General features: G+C 49.2%; 3 protein-coding genes across 3 annotated transcripts; all 3 read right to left on the bottom strand.

The window, feature by feature from the left end:
- Positions 1 to 298: 298 nt before the first annotated feature.
- On the bottom strand, positions 299 to 3,628 carry ENH_00016950 (kelch motif domain-containing protein, putative; the record flags this gene model as incomplete). Its single annotated transcript, XM_013579216.1, has 7 exons — positions 299 to 345; positions 544 to 972; positions 1,349 to 1,434; positions 1,966 to 2,056; positions 2,294 to 2,464; positions 2,722 to 2,791; positions 3,170 to 3,628. The coding sequence occupies 7 exons, from the start codon at positions 3,626 to 3,628 to the stop codon at positions 299 to 301; spliced, it is 1,353 nt and encodes a 450-aa protein (XP_013434670.1).
- A 3,122-nt stretch (positions 3,629 to 6,750) lies between these two features.
- On the bottom strand, positions 6,751 to 8,911 carry ENH_00016940 (Carbonyl reductase/20beta-hydroxysteroid dehydrogenase A, related; the record flags this gene model as incomplete). Its single annotated transcript, XM_013579215.1, has 7 exons — positions 6,751 to 7,040; positions 7,264 to 7,360; positions 7,526 to 7,624; positions 7,742 to 7,879; positions 8,079 to 8,161; positions 8,393 to 8,534; positions 8,681 to 8,911. 7 exons carry the CDS (start codon positions 8,909 to 8,911, stop codon positions 6,751 to 6,753), a joined length of 1,080 nt encoding a protein of 359 aa, XP_013434669.1.
- A 1,177-nt stretch (positions 8,912 to 10,088) lies between these two features.
- On the bottom strand, positions 10,089 to 13,913 carry ENH_00016930 (origin recognition complex subunit 2, putative; the record flags this gene model as incomplete). Its single annotated transcript, XM_013579214.1, has 10 exons — positions 10,089 to 10,137; positions 10,302 to 10,472; positions 10,677 to 10,868; positions 11,177 to 11,289; positions 11,832 to 12,021; positions 12,212 to 12,327; positions 12,424 to 12,512; positions 12,613 to 12,965; positions 13,314 to 13,472; positions 13,597 to 13,913. The coding sequence occupies 10 exons, from the start codon at positions 13,911 to 13,913 to the stop codon at positions 10,089 to 10,091; spliced, it is 1,749 nt and encodes a 582-aa protein (XP_013434668.1).
- Positions 13,914 to 14,394: the final 481 nt, after the last annotated feature.

Here is a 14,394-nt window from a genome sequence, read left to right as displayed (position 1 = left end):
GGGTGCAAGAGACTCCATGAAACCGCTCGACGCTGCGATCCTTCAGATGCAGCTCATGCTTGTTGGGGCTCTCCCTGGTACAACAGGCGAGACGATAAGATGTGGCTTGAGCTGTGCACTTGTCCATGCATCCATGCAAGCAAAGATGCTTGCCCGTATGAGCGCATGAACATGGCACGAGCCTACGGCTAACTGCTGCTTGACTGCAGGGGTCCAAGCACGTAGGACCACACGAGGCGTCCGGCGACCATTGTTCAGGAAAGTCAAACTCACTCGCGCGACTTTTAACCTGAGGTTATCACTCTTCGTTCACCTGAAAGTCCGCCTCTTCTTCTTCGTCTTCATCTGCAGCAAGAGACCAAAATGCACAGATGCTTCTTCTATTCCAACAGCATGCAGTGACTGAGTATTCGGAGTAGGTCTTTGTGCTTAACCGTATCAAAATAAAGGTATAAGGCTTTAGGCCAGAAATACCGTAAAATGACACCATTGCTCCCTATTCAATTACGCATTTGTTCGTGCGTGAAACTGCAGACTAGGTACCTTCTTGATTCGTCCTCTTCCGTTCTGTTCCTTGAAATGCTTCCAGCTGCCTTGTCAGATATTCGTTTGCAGTTCTGAGTCCTTCAATTTCCTTCTCTGCCGTCTCTAGACGTTTCATCAACGCATCTACTCTGCGTATGGCTCTGCCGACCCCTTCGCTTTGAGAGTCAAAGCTAAGGTTGATGACTTCGCTCATGCTTTCCACTTGGTTGCGGAGTGCAGCGAAACTCACATACGTGATCAACGGAGACATGCGATACACATCGGATGAAACAGCGCCAACTCCTGTCTCGGTGTCGTGAGCTCCAAACGAAAAGACAGTGCGAAAAGGCGAAATCAGTACCAAGTGAGTTAGCGAAATTGTCGACCTCATCCCGCACAGTTCCACGCTGAACCAACAGTTTGCCTGCAGGTCGTATGTGTGCATGTCTGCACCAGATATACACTCACAAACTCAAGCAAGTAAAGGCTGGTTGTGGGACCTGTCGATGCGTCATCGAGTAGCACCGTATGCATGAAGACGCACTTACATATTGTTACGCGAGCACACTCTGTTCACGTTTGGGTAACGTGCAATAGTTACATGCGTAGCATACAAGAAATAGAAGTAGATTCTTTCCGTAGAGGCAGGTGAAGGGTGTATTTGACCGAGCTCTGTCGAGGCTCAGAGTTTACACTATATAAATCCTAGGTGGGCTTCTCACAATTCTTCATCAAACGCCTCAGCAGCTACAGTTTCCCTTCCTCCGCACTAATTAATGGCAGCTCGTTCGACCACAAGTATGCAACGACTTCAAAGCCTCACCGGAAAGAACATAGTTAGAAATCCAGCCGCCGCTGTATCCCCCGCTGATTATGACCCAGTTTGAATCGAACACGCATGAGCTATGCCTGAAAGGACAAAAATTATAAAGGAGGAGGGTATGCATAAACGCCGGAGCAAGCATCACTTGTGTTTGCATGCGTAGCATATGCATCCATATATATTTGCGCCTATGTCGCCTGATACAGCGCGTGAAGTTAAAATCGATTCAACGGTAGTTCAACGCAGCAGCTGCCTCACCCGAAACGCGGAGCTGGTGCGTTCCCTGCAAATGCCGTAACATGTTTCCACTTGCATGTTTTTACGGAAAAGATCCAAACCTCGTTTGATGAAACGCCTCGCCCTGAACCAAAACAGAAAGTGGACGAAAACACTCATCAACGCAGCAGCACACTCCCATAATTATCTTCAGAATAAAGGAACTTTTGGCTTTCTTCGATTTTGCATTGGCTTTCTTCGATTCTACGCAACTGGGAATACTAGAGGAAGGTGACTTAGACGAAGAAACACCTGTAGTATCGCCTCCAAAGAAGAACAAGCAGGGTTCTTTGTGTTTCTTGTGCACCCACGCAGAGGCTGAGTGGCCGCAGCGAGCTGACATGGGTTCGGTTGATTTGTCGTAGCGAACTTGAGACCATTCCTCACCGTCCCACATCCACATGTCGTTCAAAACATTGTCGCCACTCAGGCCTTTCACAACGCAAACACAAGTCCAAGTCCACCAGGTATTGACTACTGCAGCAATGGCTCAATACTTCTTCGAATAAATTAGTAGTTACGCTGGGCAGTCTTCTAAATATCGGATTTGCCTATTTGTGAGACACGGATGCGTTCCACTAAGACCACTGTTGCACGAGTCAGCCCCTGTGCCTCAAGAATATCGTTTTTATGCGTTATAGGCGCAGGAACACGGGACACATCTTTTACCTCCATGGACAAACACCTTTTCAAAGACCACAGAGACGTGCGAACTCCTCTTTGGGGGCTTCTTAATACCTCCCACTGCTGTCCACGTTCGCGACCCAGGGTCGTAAAGGCTCGCCGTGGCGATGTCCCCCCCCGGGCCTCTGCCTCCGAATAAAAATATATGTTCTCTATCTGAAAAGCAGAATGAACATGCTTAAGATTCGCGATGTTGCTGTATTTTGTGTAGGGAGCGCCAATGCCACGCACCCACATGTTACGCTCCTTTGCATGAAAAATACATTGGGGAGGAACCTGTCTACAGTTTGCCGAGTTGGCAGACAAAAAAAAGATTGGCAGTGTATCCCAGTTGACTGCAGCTACGCAAACAAGCAGGTAGAGCCAAAGAAGAAGAGCATGTCTTTTCCGAAGAGGCAGGAAAGAAAACTCACTGGTTGTGGGTTTCACCCAGTTCACCATCGTGGCTCCAGTGCGGGGTGTGGGAATCTGGCCTTTGACTTTCTGTTCAGAATCAGCAATAGCTCATGCACACACAAAACCAAGCATGCAGGTCAAACCAGCGGCAAATGAAGAATTGTAGCTGCACAAATCTCACGAAAAAGAGTATCGAGCAGAGATTATGAAGTAAGGAACAATATAAGCTAAACGCAGCAACAGTCTCGCACTGAAGCAGATTCAGCAGGAGACGGCACCTGGATGAGGCACTCAGTCAGACATCACTGTTCGGCAGTTTGTGGTCCGGATACACACATTTAATTGGCTTCCAAGGATCTGGGTTTCTGTTCATACCGCTTTATTTACTAAGCCACCGTTGTCTATGCACTTCATCTTATTGCAGTTACGTTTATGCGAGCATTGCATTAAACATTGTAAGCCGACCTTCATGGGTTCGAACGCGTTTAGCCCAGGTATGTATCTGATGAAGTCGTTTAGGAACTGGCCTTCTGCGTCCTGCCCTCCAAATATGAGAACATCTCCTCCCCCCGCAGCACAGGAGTGTCCTTGGCGGGGAACAAAGCATTGGCTGTCATGTATAATTTGTGTCAGCTGAAACGAGGGGGGAGAGAAGAAAGCCGTATTGGGCCCTGTGCTCTCGATGGGCTCATCGTCGTCGTGCTCCACCCTTCTCGGATGGGACTTTGACTTCTTGCCAGCACTCAGTGAGTGAATAATCTTGTCTTTGCTCATTTTTAACTGCTGCTTCGCCTTCTGCATGCGGTCGTTGGACTTGCTAGCCCGCCGCTCGCCACCCTCTGACCGCGGCGTGTCATCTCTGCTCTCCACGGAGAAAGAGTCTGAGCCGTCCCCGACGGGAATAATTTCTTCTTGTTTGTCCATCGTTGCTTTGTGGCGACGAGGCAAAGACGAGGCGGGGTGGTGGGGTTGAAAAGGAAACAGCCGGGAATGTTGCTATGGCCGGGGAGCGCCGTTACAGAAAAATAACGCCAAAAAGTCGCCAAAGAAACAATTCAAAACGAGAAAAAGAAGAGTCAAGATGCAAGTATACGGAGAGCTGCAATGGGGCCAGAGGCACGCCGGAGAAGCTGCTGGCTCCACACAAAAGAAAATGCAGCAAACGAGAATTTTGTAATACTACAGCAGCGTGCAGTTCAAAAAGCAAAACATTGAAAGCTACTTCGTCAAGGCTTTAGACCCCAAGGCAATCGTCCAGGTCCAGGGGCAAAGCCGCTGGCGCTTCTTATGCCCTCGTAGTGCTTCTGCTCCTCCTGCCCTCGGTAGTGCTGCTGTAGCTGTCGTTGCGGCTTGCGAGACTATAAAGGGTGGAGATGCTGCACTCGACATACTGATAATCTTTCCCTGCATGAAAAATGCAGCTGAATCGTTTGCTAGGCTGAGTGGCCAAGCAACCGCCTCCCACGCAGTGTCCCTTGAAGCGCCTCCAGAGCCAAACTCGTGTAGGCCTGCTCACTGGGAAGTTGCTGCTGTTGTTTCAGCTGCTGCTACTGCTGCGGGCGATCCTCTATTGGCCTTGACCAATGGATTTTCGGAGGCAGGAGAAACACAGGTGACAAGGGTGAGTCCGTCCTCCGAAGGCGGCTCATGAAACCTGTCACTGAGTGGTGCATTGGATCTTGAAAGTCTCTCCCAGGTGCATGCGTGCGAGCAGCAGCAGAGGCACACGGCAAATGCTCATGGAGCAGCAGCGGCAGCACGAGTAGCTCCAGTTGCTGTAGTTCGGGCGGGAGCAGGGCCTGCACAAACGGCCCTCGACCACGTGCTTCTGTAATATACTCAAAGAGCGCCACAATAAAACTCCGAGTAGGCCGGTGGCTGGCTTTAGAGCTCCGTTACCTCCTGCCGATGGTTCTGCTGCAGGGCTAGGCGCCGCAGCGCGGCTCTGGAAGTGCAAACAGGAGCCGACAGTGGCTCATATGGATGTGTGGGAGTATCTGTATTTCATCTTTGACAAATAATAATGAAAGGGCGGCTCTTTCGCGGTGGAAAGCCAAAACGGTAGCAGCTACAGCGGGAGCCGCCACTGGTGCTGGGATGAAGCCTGAATGAATTTGCCGTTGGTTCTGAGAGACCAGTTGACACGAAACAGTAGAGCTAGAAGCTAAGAATGTAGCATTGTTGTGGTTTGAGAGCTGAAACCCAAGAACACCGTTGCGTCACAGTGACGGCCGACCCAGGCCCAGGCCTCAGCACTGCCTGCCTCGCTGCATGCAGATAAAAGCTCCCGACAATGCTGCAAATCGCCATTCACATACGTTTAGCTTTGCTTTTAATGAGAAGAAGCTTTGAAACCATTTCGAAATAGCTATTGGAGGCTGGCCATTGCACGCTGCTCGCCGCGTCGGTCGGTTGGCACGGCGAGCTCCTTCTTCTGCTATCAATCAAAGTTGAGAAGCGCACAAGGAGCCTCCTGAGCTCATCTTAAATGTTTTTTAAAGCTTTCATTTACTCTAGGTACTTTTTAACCAGCTTTTACAGGCAGTCCCACCGAATTTTAGAGTTGGCGTTTCCTGGTCCTTAACTCGCGCGAGCGAAAAGTCAGTAACGCCGAACATGAACATGCAATAGTATTACAGTATTAATGAGTGAACCTTTTATTTCTTTTGAAAGGATATTTATTTAGCTTCTTTCTAGCTGCACCGCCTTATGCCTGCTGCAATCCAGCGTTTTGACGCAGGACCGGTGCAGAAGACCGCAACAGTGTAGCACAGCAGCATGTTACGTTGGGCTTGACGTGAAATATGCAAGATCCGAGCAGTTCACTAACTCTAAAAGACACTAAGATTTCTAGTGCTTGGCTAATACCAGTTGAGTAATTTGAACTGGTCAGAAATAACAAGCGCTGCAAAGCACGAATCAAAAGAAAGAAGAAACACAGCATTGTTGGCTCGAAGCATGAATTGAGCATTTGGAGTCCTCTGTACCAAGCTGCTGCTACTTGATTAGTGGCTCGCCTGGCCTTTCTGAATGGGCAGAAGTAAGGAGATCCTTTGAGCCTAGCGGCCTAAGTCAGAGTATTACGCTACCCTACTCCTTTCCTTCTCCGTCACACACCCTGCTGTGGCTAATCAAGGCCAGCAGGCTAGTATCGATGCCTACATAACAAACTAAGAAAACCTGTGCAACTTACTCTTCTTCCTCCTTTCTAGCAAGTTGTTGGAGCTGCATGCATACGGCTGGACACTTCTGACGTTACTTACCGCTTTCAGGAACCCGCTTTCAGTGAGGGGCCATGCTGCTTAAATGAGCCTACAAAGAAGCCACTACAGCGAAGATAGATTCTCAAGTTGTTCCAGGGGGGCAATTTTATTTTCCAGTTGATCTAAAGCAAATGCAGAGCTAGGCCAATGCAGATTCAGTAGGAAAAACACAAAAATATCACAGAAAAACGAAAAAAATGTTTGAATATTCCCGAAAACCAGGCCAGAATAATGGCCTTAATGTGCTGCACTTTCCTTTCAATATTCGATGCCGTGTGTCGGCTGTAAATGTCGACTTAATAAACGACTGCCACTTGCGTCAAGCTGTCAAGTACCCATGATCAGGTGAACACGAGCAGCTCCTCTGTCTTTCAAAACTGTTATTTTCGCCGAAGTTTTTCCAACTATGAGAGGATCTCGGGCCCTGTCTAATGCTCTCTTGAGCAAAGAGGCGCAGCTGCAAATGTGTTTTTCTATTTGATCAGTAACACTGCTGTCGTGATTGGCGAACCCACAGTAAACTTTTCCTGCAAATTCCGATAGGAAGAGCAGCTTCTTGTTGCTTTGAAACTCTGTTTCCCCCAGGGACCCAATGGGCTTCGAAACTAAAGCATGCACCAAATTCACTCCATTGTGACACGGTGCTTGTTCGCTTTTTGTCAAACTGGCGACATTTGTGTTTTCATTTGTTGCACAAATGCATTGGGACTAAATTACACGTAGCGCTGCAAAATAAATGCATTTTGCACGTAACGCTCCCGTCTTTTTCAAATCCATGTAGCTCTAACGGACCACGCGGGCAACTAAAGCGAGTGCTGCTGTTGCAATTTTTCCCGATGCGAATTTATATATGTCGTCGTTTGTCTTTCGCCCTGCTGCAGTGTGTGCTCTTCCAGAATTCCCAGTTACTGCTACTGCGTGTCCATCTCCAAATCTCGCGGGTTTCCGTCCTATGAGAAATGAACCCTGGATTGTCTCTGCGTCTGCGTCGAAGGCAGCGTAGACTGCTTCCTCTGCCCCTTCAGCAGCTGAGAAGGGAGCCCTGTTGCTGCCAGACGGAGTCCGGCACCAGCCTACGAAAAAGAATTATTTTATATTAAAACGTAATTAAGGAAGGGCTACGCCTCAATTTGCATGCAGTTCTGCAAACAGAACTACTCTGTAGGGCAACTCCACACAAACTACGAGCATCAGCGAATCACACAAGGCCGCGAAAGGGGAAGACTGTCTCGCTTGCCGCCAGCAGTAAACTACATCGTTGTCATTGTTCTACTAAGCAGGGTACTACTGCCTTACCCGGAGAAAAAGAACAGGCCGTAACACGCATTGCAGGATCTCGTGAACTCCACTTCAGCTGATTTCCCAAGTACTGAGTCAGGGCGATTCGCGAAGCCTAAGGGCGAGTCAGAAAGAATCACGCAGAAGCCACTGAGTTTTTCAAGGGGGCATAACAAGTCGGGGAATATGGAGGCGCGAGAAACCGCAGAAAGTAAACGGGGCCTGCAGTGTCAGCTAAATGACCTGACTGAATTCGGCGAAAGCTGCAGTGTCAGCTTGCCTGAGCAAAGGGATAGGCCAATGCATCATGCACTCGCTTGCCTCCTGCACTTGTAGCGCAAATTTCCTTAACAAAACCGTCAGCAACACCGTCAATGTCCTGCAAATAAACCCAGAGTCTCAGTATGCATTGAGAACTCGAATGAGAAAAATAGAAAAATCAGACTTAATACAGAGGAACAGCTATTCAAATTATAAGCAGCAGACAGAAACTTGCATCTTCTGTGGAGGTTTCGCTGAAGAGTTTCGTGAAAGTCTCATTGTTCATCCAGCGAATAGCGAGCTCGGCAAGGCCGGATGCCGCAACGACAATGCGGCCGCCGGGAGCCATGAGAGGAAGCAGCGTGAATGTCACCTGAATAAGAAAATAAGAAGCATGCAAATGCAAAATTCGAAACTAAAAAGCATGCGAATGCAGAATTAAAAAACAAGAAGCATGCAAATGCAAATAGGGCATCGATTGAAAAACGGGCAGGACGGCGCGTGTGCCTTCTGCGTTGCAGAAGCATGGAAAAACCTGTCTTCAGAAGAGGTTTTTGCTGCAGTGCACTAACCAGTTTGGCATCGTAGTAGTTTACGTTCATTACTGTCTCTGTGTCGCCCTTGCAGCCCAATTCAGCGGCTGAGGGAAGCATGCCTGAGCAGCAGCAGAAGAAGCAGCAGCGCAAACGTTTTCTAAAGATTGCTTCTTCACAATCCCCTTCCCTGAAACTTGCTTATTGCCCTAATTATTGGGATTGACGAGAGCAAACTGTGAGTCTATTTACATTGCCAAGGGATTGATTGATTAAAGCTTTAGAAGGCGAAGCAGGCCCAACTGGAATGAAAAGGTGAACATCCCAGCCTTCTCTGCTTTCTCTCTGATTACCTGCATTGTTGATCAAGATATCGATGTTTTCGAACTGTTCCTTGAAATGCTGGCAGAAGGCCATCAGGCTGTCCTTGTTGGATGCATCGAGTTGATGGTATCCTACGCGAACTGTCGGGTGGCGCAGCAGCTCCAGACTTGTCTGAGCACATTAGGCAAGAAAATTCATTCTGCCACAGTTTTGGCCCCTAGCTTGGGGGTAGCTCGGGAATGCAGCCCAGTCTCGCTGCTGATAAAACTGCAACAGTTATGTGCAGACGCTGGAGCAGCTCGGAAATGTTGGCTTACGACTCCTTCAGTCTGGTTCTTGGTCGTTATGATAACGCTGTGAACGCCGTGGGTTTCAATTTGGGCGAGACGGGAACACACGCTGTGCACAATGGCCATGTCGAGACCAGTGGTGCCGCCTATGATGACCACCACAATGCCTCTTTTCCGTATTTTCTGGAGTTCCTCTCGTCTCTTAAGAACAAATTGCAAGGCGACCCATGCCCACTTGGCGCTTAAGAAGAACGCCATTGTCAGACACGGCGGTTTGTGACAGCTGAAATGAGGCACGCGATCGAGCCTACTAACAAACCACTGGTACTTCACACTCAACCGCGGCAGCCACAGCAGCAAAACCGCTACTAATAATGAATAACGACAATATTAGCTTTTTTAAATGGGTGAAAATGCGAAGGCAGTCCGTGTAAACAGTTCCGCAAAACGCGTCTGTTGGGATGTGGAAGCTCTGCTGACACGGCAGGCGAAGCTGTCGTCAGTGGCCACACGGGCAGTAGAAGTGAAAATTTCCCCTGTACGCAGTGCGGCAAAGAAAACAGAGACTATCCAGTTTTTCAATAAGAAATGAAGGCAAAAGTGATTGAAGATGAACCAATGGAAGGACTTGGCGCGGTGTCGAGCGGTGTAGACCTTTACCAACGCCACGTGCGAGAACCGCAAAGGTGTTCTCGCTTTCAATATTTAGATGACGTATTACATATTTTTTGAAATGAAATGTCAAATAACGGGTGATTTGGGGATCTTAGGACGAAAACCTTTCGGCTTCAAGCTCCTTCGCGCTATCATTGCCCCTCAGTCGTAAGCGCCATACCATGTCTCTCGGACATAGAAGATGAAAAATCTAACATACACCTCGAGCCTATGACTGGAATTTCGCATGCTCCAAGGGGAAAATTCATTAACTAGGGGCGTAAACCAGAGATTGCACTAAGCATTCAAAGGAGCGTGTGTGCGCATTCCTCTAAGGTAACCTTGCAAAGCAAAAATCTGGATCTGCATGCTCCCTTGAGTCTCAGATTGTGTTCGCGTGCTTTCTAGATGAAGGACTTCGAAAACCCTTTACTGCAATCCTAAGCAGCAAATGTGAAACCAAGGGGAAAATTCATTAACTAGGGGTTTGCAAGTCAGGCGTCCCAACGCCCAAGCTCTGCATAAACTCATGCGAGCCAGACCTGTAGAACGGCCCATCTTCCACTTCCCTGCGCACTGATTACACTGCTTAGGCTAACAGCTTCAGGCTTGAAGCGGCATTAGCGTTCCCTGCGCACTGATTACACTGCTTAGGCTAACAGCTTCAGGCTTGAAGCGGCATTAGCGGCGAAGGGAAGAGGCTACAGGACCTACACAAAAGCCGGCCCAAGAAGGGCCATGGCTTGAGGAGATAGAAAAAAATCTCCACAGGAATCTAAGTTCAGAGCCCGGCTTTGTCTAAAAGCTCAAGGAGTTCCTGCAGTTGAGCCCTGCAGGGAAAGAAGGCAGCCGCACATGAAAGAAACAGAGCTACATAAATTAGGGCCGAGATGGTGTGTTGGCTAAACGAAAGCTTAGCCCAGCAAAATCTAATCCAAACTTCCAAAAAGAAGTAATATGACACGCAATTTGCAAGACAATGATCGGGACACACTTATTTGCTCGAATAGCCACAGCTTCCTGGCCATTTTTTCGCGCCTGCACAGCAGCCCCATGGCTAGTGACCTCCACGAGGAGCTCTTTGAGTTTGAGTCGGCTCAAAGACAATGACATGCCGCTTGTTTCAGTGCCCAGGTCACTGAGAGCCACAATAGGCGATTCGTTTCTGAACAAGCAGCGCAAAAAGCACAAGAAAGGGTTATCATGGCAAAAGAGTGGAGTTGAGGCTTGCGCGAGGAGAAGATGGAAATATTCGAATCCATGAGACAAGAGCGGGAAAATCAAACGACTGCCATAGGTTATTTGCCTGTCAAACTTTATTGTTGTGCATGTTTGAAAGCTCGAAAATCCCTTTTTCTGCAAAGATCACCTCTCGATCTGCGCGAGCTGCAACTCTGCAATGCAGCGCAGCAGCCTCTTGTGGTTCGTCGTCAACCCACGCATCACCACTTCGAAATTCACGCTGCTGCCGCCCCTCCCGCCGCCCTGGACTCTGCTTCCCGCCCACAGCCAGCCAGGCACGAACCCGCACATGGAGCCCCACCGGCTCAGCACTTCATCTCTGCAGTTTTGCACAAAAGGACTTCGAAATCCATCTCACAGATTCTCTTGTTCAAACAAACACACAGCAATGACAACAAAACCTGAAAGCCACGCACAGCCACTTTATATTGGGAAATGCTGCAGGATCTCGCTGCACCAGCATACACACAGATCTAGACCACTAGGAAACCTTCGCAGCAAGAATGAACGCAGAACCTGAGGCCAATTGGCCCCCACCCGTCACATTTGCAGTTTTGTTCAGTTTATTTGTTCAAATTTTCCAAAAAAGAGATAAAATCGCGCAAATAAACTTGTTTCCTGTCCCACCTGTAGTCCTGGCGAGTGTGAGCAGTCTCGAACACAAAGCGGAAGTCCCGCAGCTCTGCTGCGTCCAGCAGCAGCGCATGCTGTAAGTGGTCGGCGCTGCAGACTAGCCGCACCTGAGAGAGCAGCAGCAGCAAATTGCAAATTGCAAAATTAAGTTTCCGAATTTTGTTTCTGAACTTTGCAAATCCCACTGAACTAAGCCTGCACAGTTGCTGCAGTTTGCAGCAGCACAGCTCTCGCTGCAGCTGCTGCTCCTGCTGCGAAATGTTCACGAAAAACTCAAAACAAAGAGTGCAATGCATGCAAAAAAAGGCAGAATGAAATTGAAAAGTGGGGACAAAAGATTTCAAATTTTCGAAGATCAGAAAACTTCGAACTTCACTTGCCTTATCACAAGACGCCAGCGCTGCCAGGTGGCGGCGGGTGTCTGTTAATGTTGAACTCTCAAACCCAATTACTATAACATATAGGGGGTGGCAGCTTTGTTTCAGCAAGGCCTTCAGTTCCTGAAAACACAAAAAGTGTTTTTCCCACGCGCATGCAGCTGCAGCAGCGCCCTGTGGTGTGGTCCACTGGTCAACAGACCTGCTGCGCTCAAGCTGCATGCATGTTGCATGCAGTCGCCTCCATCTTCAAATCCAAATGCGTTTCTCACCTTGATGAGCCGGTCGCAGGAGGCGCTGCTGCCTGCTGCAGTCTGCGCAGCAGGAATTGTGGCTGCTGCTGCTGCAGTGTATTTACTCTGCGTGCGCAGGTGGCCTCGAATGACCTGCACTGTGGCCTGCAGGGCCTGGGACAGTTTAAACTCGCGCTGGTAAGCATTTAAAACGCAGCAAAAGCCGTCGCTGAGACAAAAAGGCCAAAAAAAGCACAAGAGGTTCCTAGTTTTGCACAAGACAGCGCTGAACAGCAGCCAAAGGCTGCCCCTCAACAGGCTGCAGCAGCAGCAGGAAACTGCCGCTAGCTGCAGCTAATCAACACTCAACATGGACTTTAATTCAAAAAAAGGAAAAAAATGCATTAGTGAATTTGCACCTCAACATGCTGCTGGCGAACTCGCGCAGCAGGCGGCCTTTGCTGCCACAGCCCGCCACCAGCACATTCCAGCCGCTCATCAGCAGGCACTTCCAGCGCACTCCCAGCAGCTTCAGCTGCAGCAAAAACAGAAAACAAGAAAAAAAATTCAAGTTTTTGGATTTTGGGCCAAGAGTTCGGGCTTTAGGCCACGGGATTTGCCCTGCCCTTACCTGCTCCCGCATCAGGTTCTCTTTGGTCTTTTTGTTTTGCTCGGGAAGATTCAAAACGCTCTCTTGCAGCTGCCGAATTGGGTGCAGCTCTGTGCAAAAAGCAAAGTTGAAAACACTGATTTGTGGCTTTCCAGAGAAAGCTGTGAGTCCCGCTCAGGTGTCCGTACACCGCAGAAGCCCAAGACGCACCTGCCTCGTCGTACACTGCAGACTGCGCCACTTCTGCATCTTCTTCAGAAGTTTTGTCGCTGCTGTTGGTGCTGCTGCTGCTGCTGGCTTTTGCTGCATGCGCCGCCCCCGTGTGCTTCTGCAGCCTTCTGGGGCTTTCTGAAGGCAGCTGCTGCTGCTTTGCTTCGCTCACAAAGTCCAGCAGACAGCTCGGCAAAGACTCCTTTGAATGTTTCGAAGTGGCCGTCGAACAAAATAATAAATCAAATGCAGAAAACAGCAACGCGTCGCACTCTTCCGCGCCGTCCTCAGCAGCAGCAGCAGCAGCAGCAGCAGCAGCAGCAGCAGCACCGGGAAGCGCCTGCTGGGCGCTGCTGCTCAAGTGCCACGGGACAGCACAGCAGCACATTAGAACTCGTCCGTTTTGCATTTATTGTGGGAAACAGTAGCTGCTTAATCAGCTTTCTTGCATGCAATCTCGTGCAAAAGTGCATGCGCATGCATACATCTTTAATTATGAGTTGCTGCGAGCTGAAGCAGCAGCCCAGAACTGCAGCTAATGTCGAAGACCAAATACTTAATGTGTAGAAATGCAGGGCGAAATGCCAAAGGGGGCAAAGCGGGAGAAGTAGTGAAAGGTGCAAAGTGTGAAGTCTTAAAGCTTTATTATCTCTTAAATAATCCTAGAAGCTCGCATGCATTTAAATGCAAACAATTCTCACTTTTCGGGCTTAGAAAGGCCCCGCGCTGCTGCTGTGGGCTTGCTGTTTTCGTCTGCTGCTGCTGCTGCTGAGGGCGGTTCTTCCTCGCTGCTGCTGCTGCTGCTGCTCTCTACCCCCAGCTCGCAGCCCCTTGTTCGCTTCCGCGTCTGAGTCCTTGCACTAAACAGCAAACAAACGGCAAAAATAAATTAGCAGAAGATGGTTGAGGCTCAGAAGAGGTTTCTGCAAACCCTCAAGTCTGCACCCTAAACCCTGAGGGTTTGCTGCGGCCCTGCTGCCTCACCCAGAGCGAACGAACCGCGAGTGTGCGGCTCCGAGCTGTTTTAAATGCTGCAGCCGCTCCTTGTGCTGCCTATTTGCCCACTGCAGCAGCCGGCGGCTCCTGTCTGCGTCCTGGGGCACTGGGGCTTCGGGGGCTGCAGATGAAGCCCCCAAGCCTAACTCCGTGAGGAAGCCAGGGCAGCCATCTTGAGTCTGCAGCAGTGGTCTGAAACGGCCGAACTGACGCACCAGCCATGCGGCGTCGTCTTTGTCAAAGTTCATGTTTTCGCTGCCGTCTGCACCAGGTGGAGCAGCAGCAGCTTGGGCTGAGGGAGCCATGCCCTGGGCTGAAATACTGCAGTTAATCAAAGAAACAAAACAATCAAGAGTCAAGAAAATGTAGGGGGAACGATAAAAAGGATGTTAAAGCTTCAGCATCCAAGTAATCCCGGAAACCTGGAACTTTGGCTGGCAGGTGGTGGCGGCAGCACATCTGCTCAGTCGTGAACGAAAGTTGCTGTAGCCGTTCACGAAGATAAATTGGTAAGATTCTTTATCAAAATTATGTTTCTAGTTAAATTACTTCATATAAAGTGGATTTGAAAGAGCAAGATCCTCTATTTTTGGGTGTTTACTTTGTGAGGAGGTATCGGTGGGGTTGGTCGCATGCAACAAGCAGTCGGCTGCGCTCTCTGCTGAAGATGCAGTAGGCTCACTCTTCAATGATAACGCATGGAAAACATATCACTTTATTTCCTAAAAACGAAAATTTTAAGAATACAAACGTTGCCTCATATGGACGGTAACAATAAGGCACTCA

The sequence above is a fragment of the Eimeria necatrix genome, genomic scaffold, assembly GCF_000499385.1.
Source record: "Eimeria necatrix Houghton genomic scaffold, Enh_scaff154, whole genome shotgun sequence".
NCBI classification, from domain to species: Eukaryota; Apicomplexa; class Conoidasida; order Eucoccidiorida; family Eimeriidae; genus Eimeria; species Eimeria necatrix.
The sequence above is the reverse complement of the archived record's forward strand: the minus strand, read 5'-3'. Positions and strand labels throughout refer to the sequence as shown.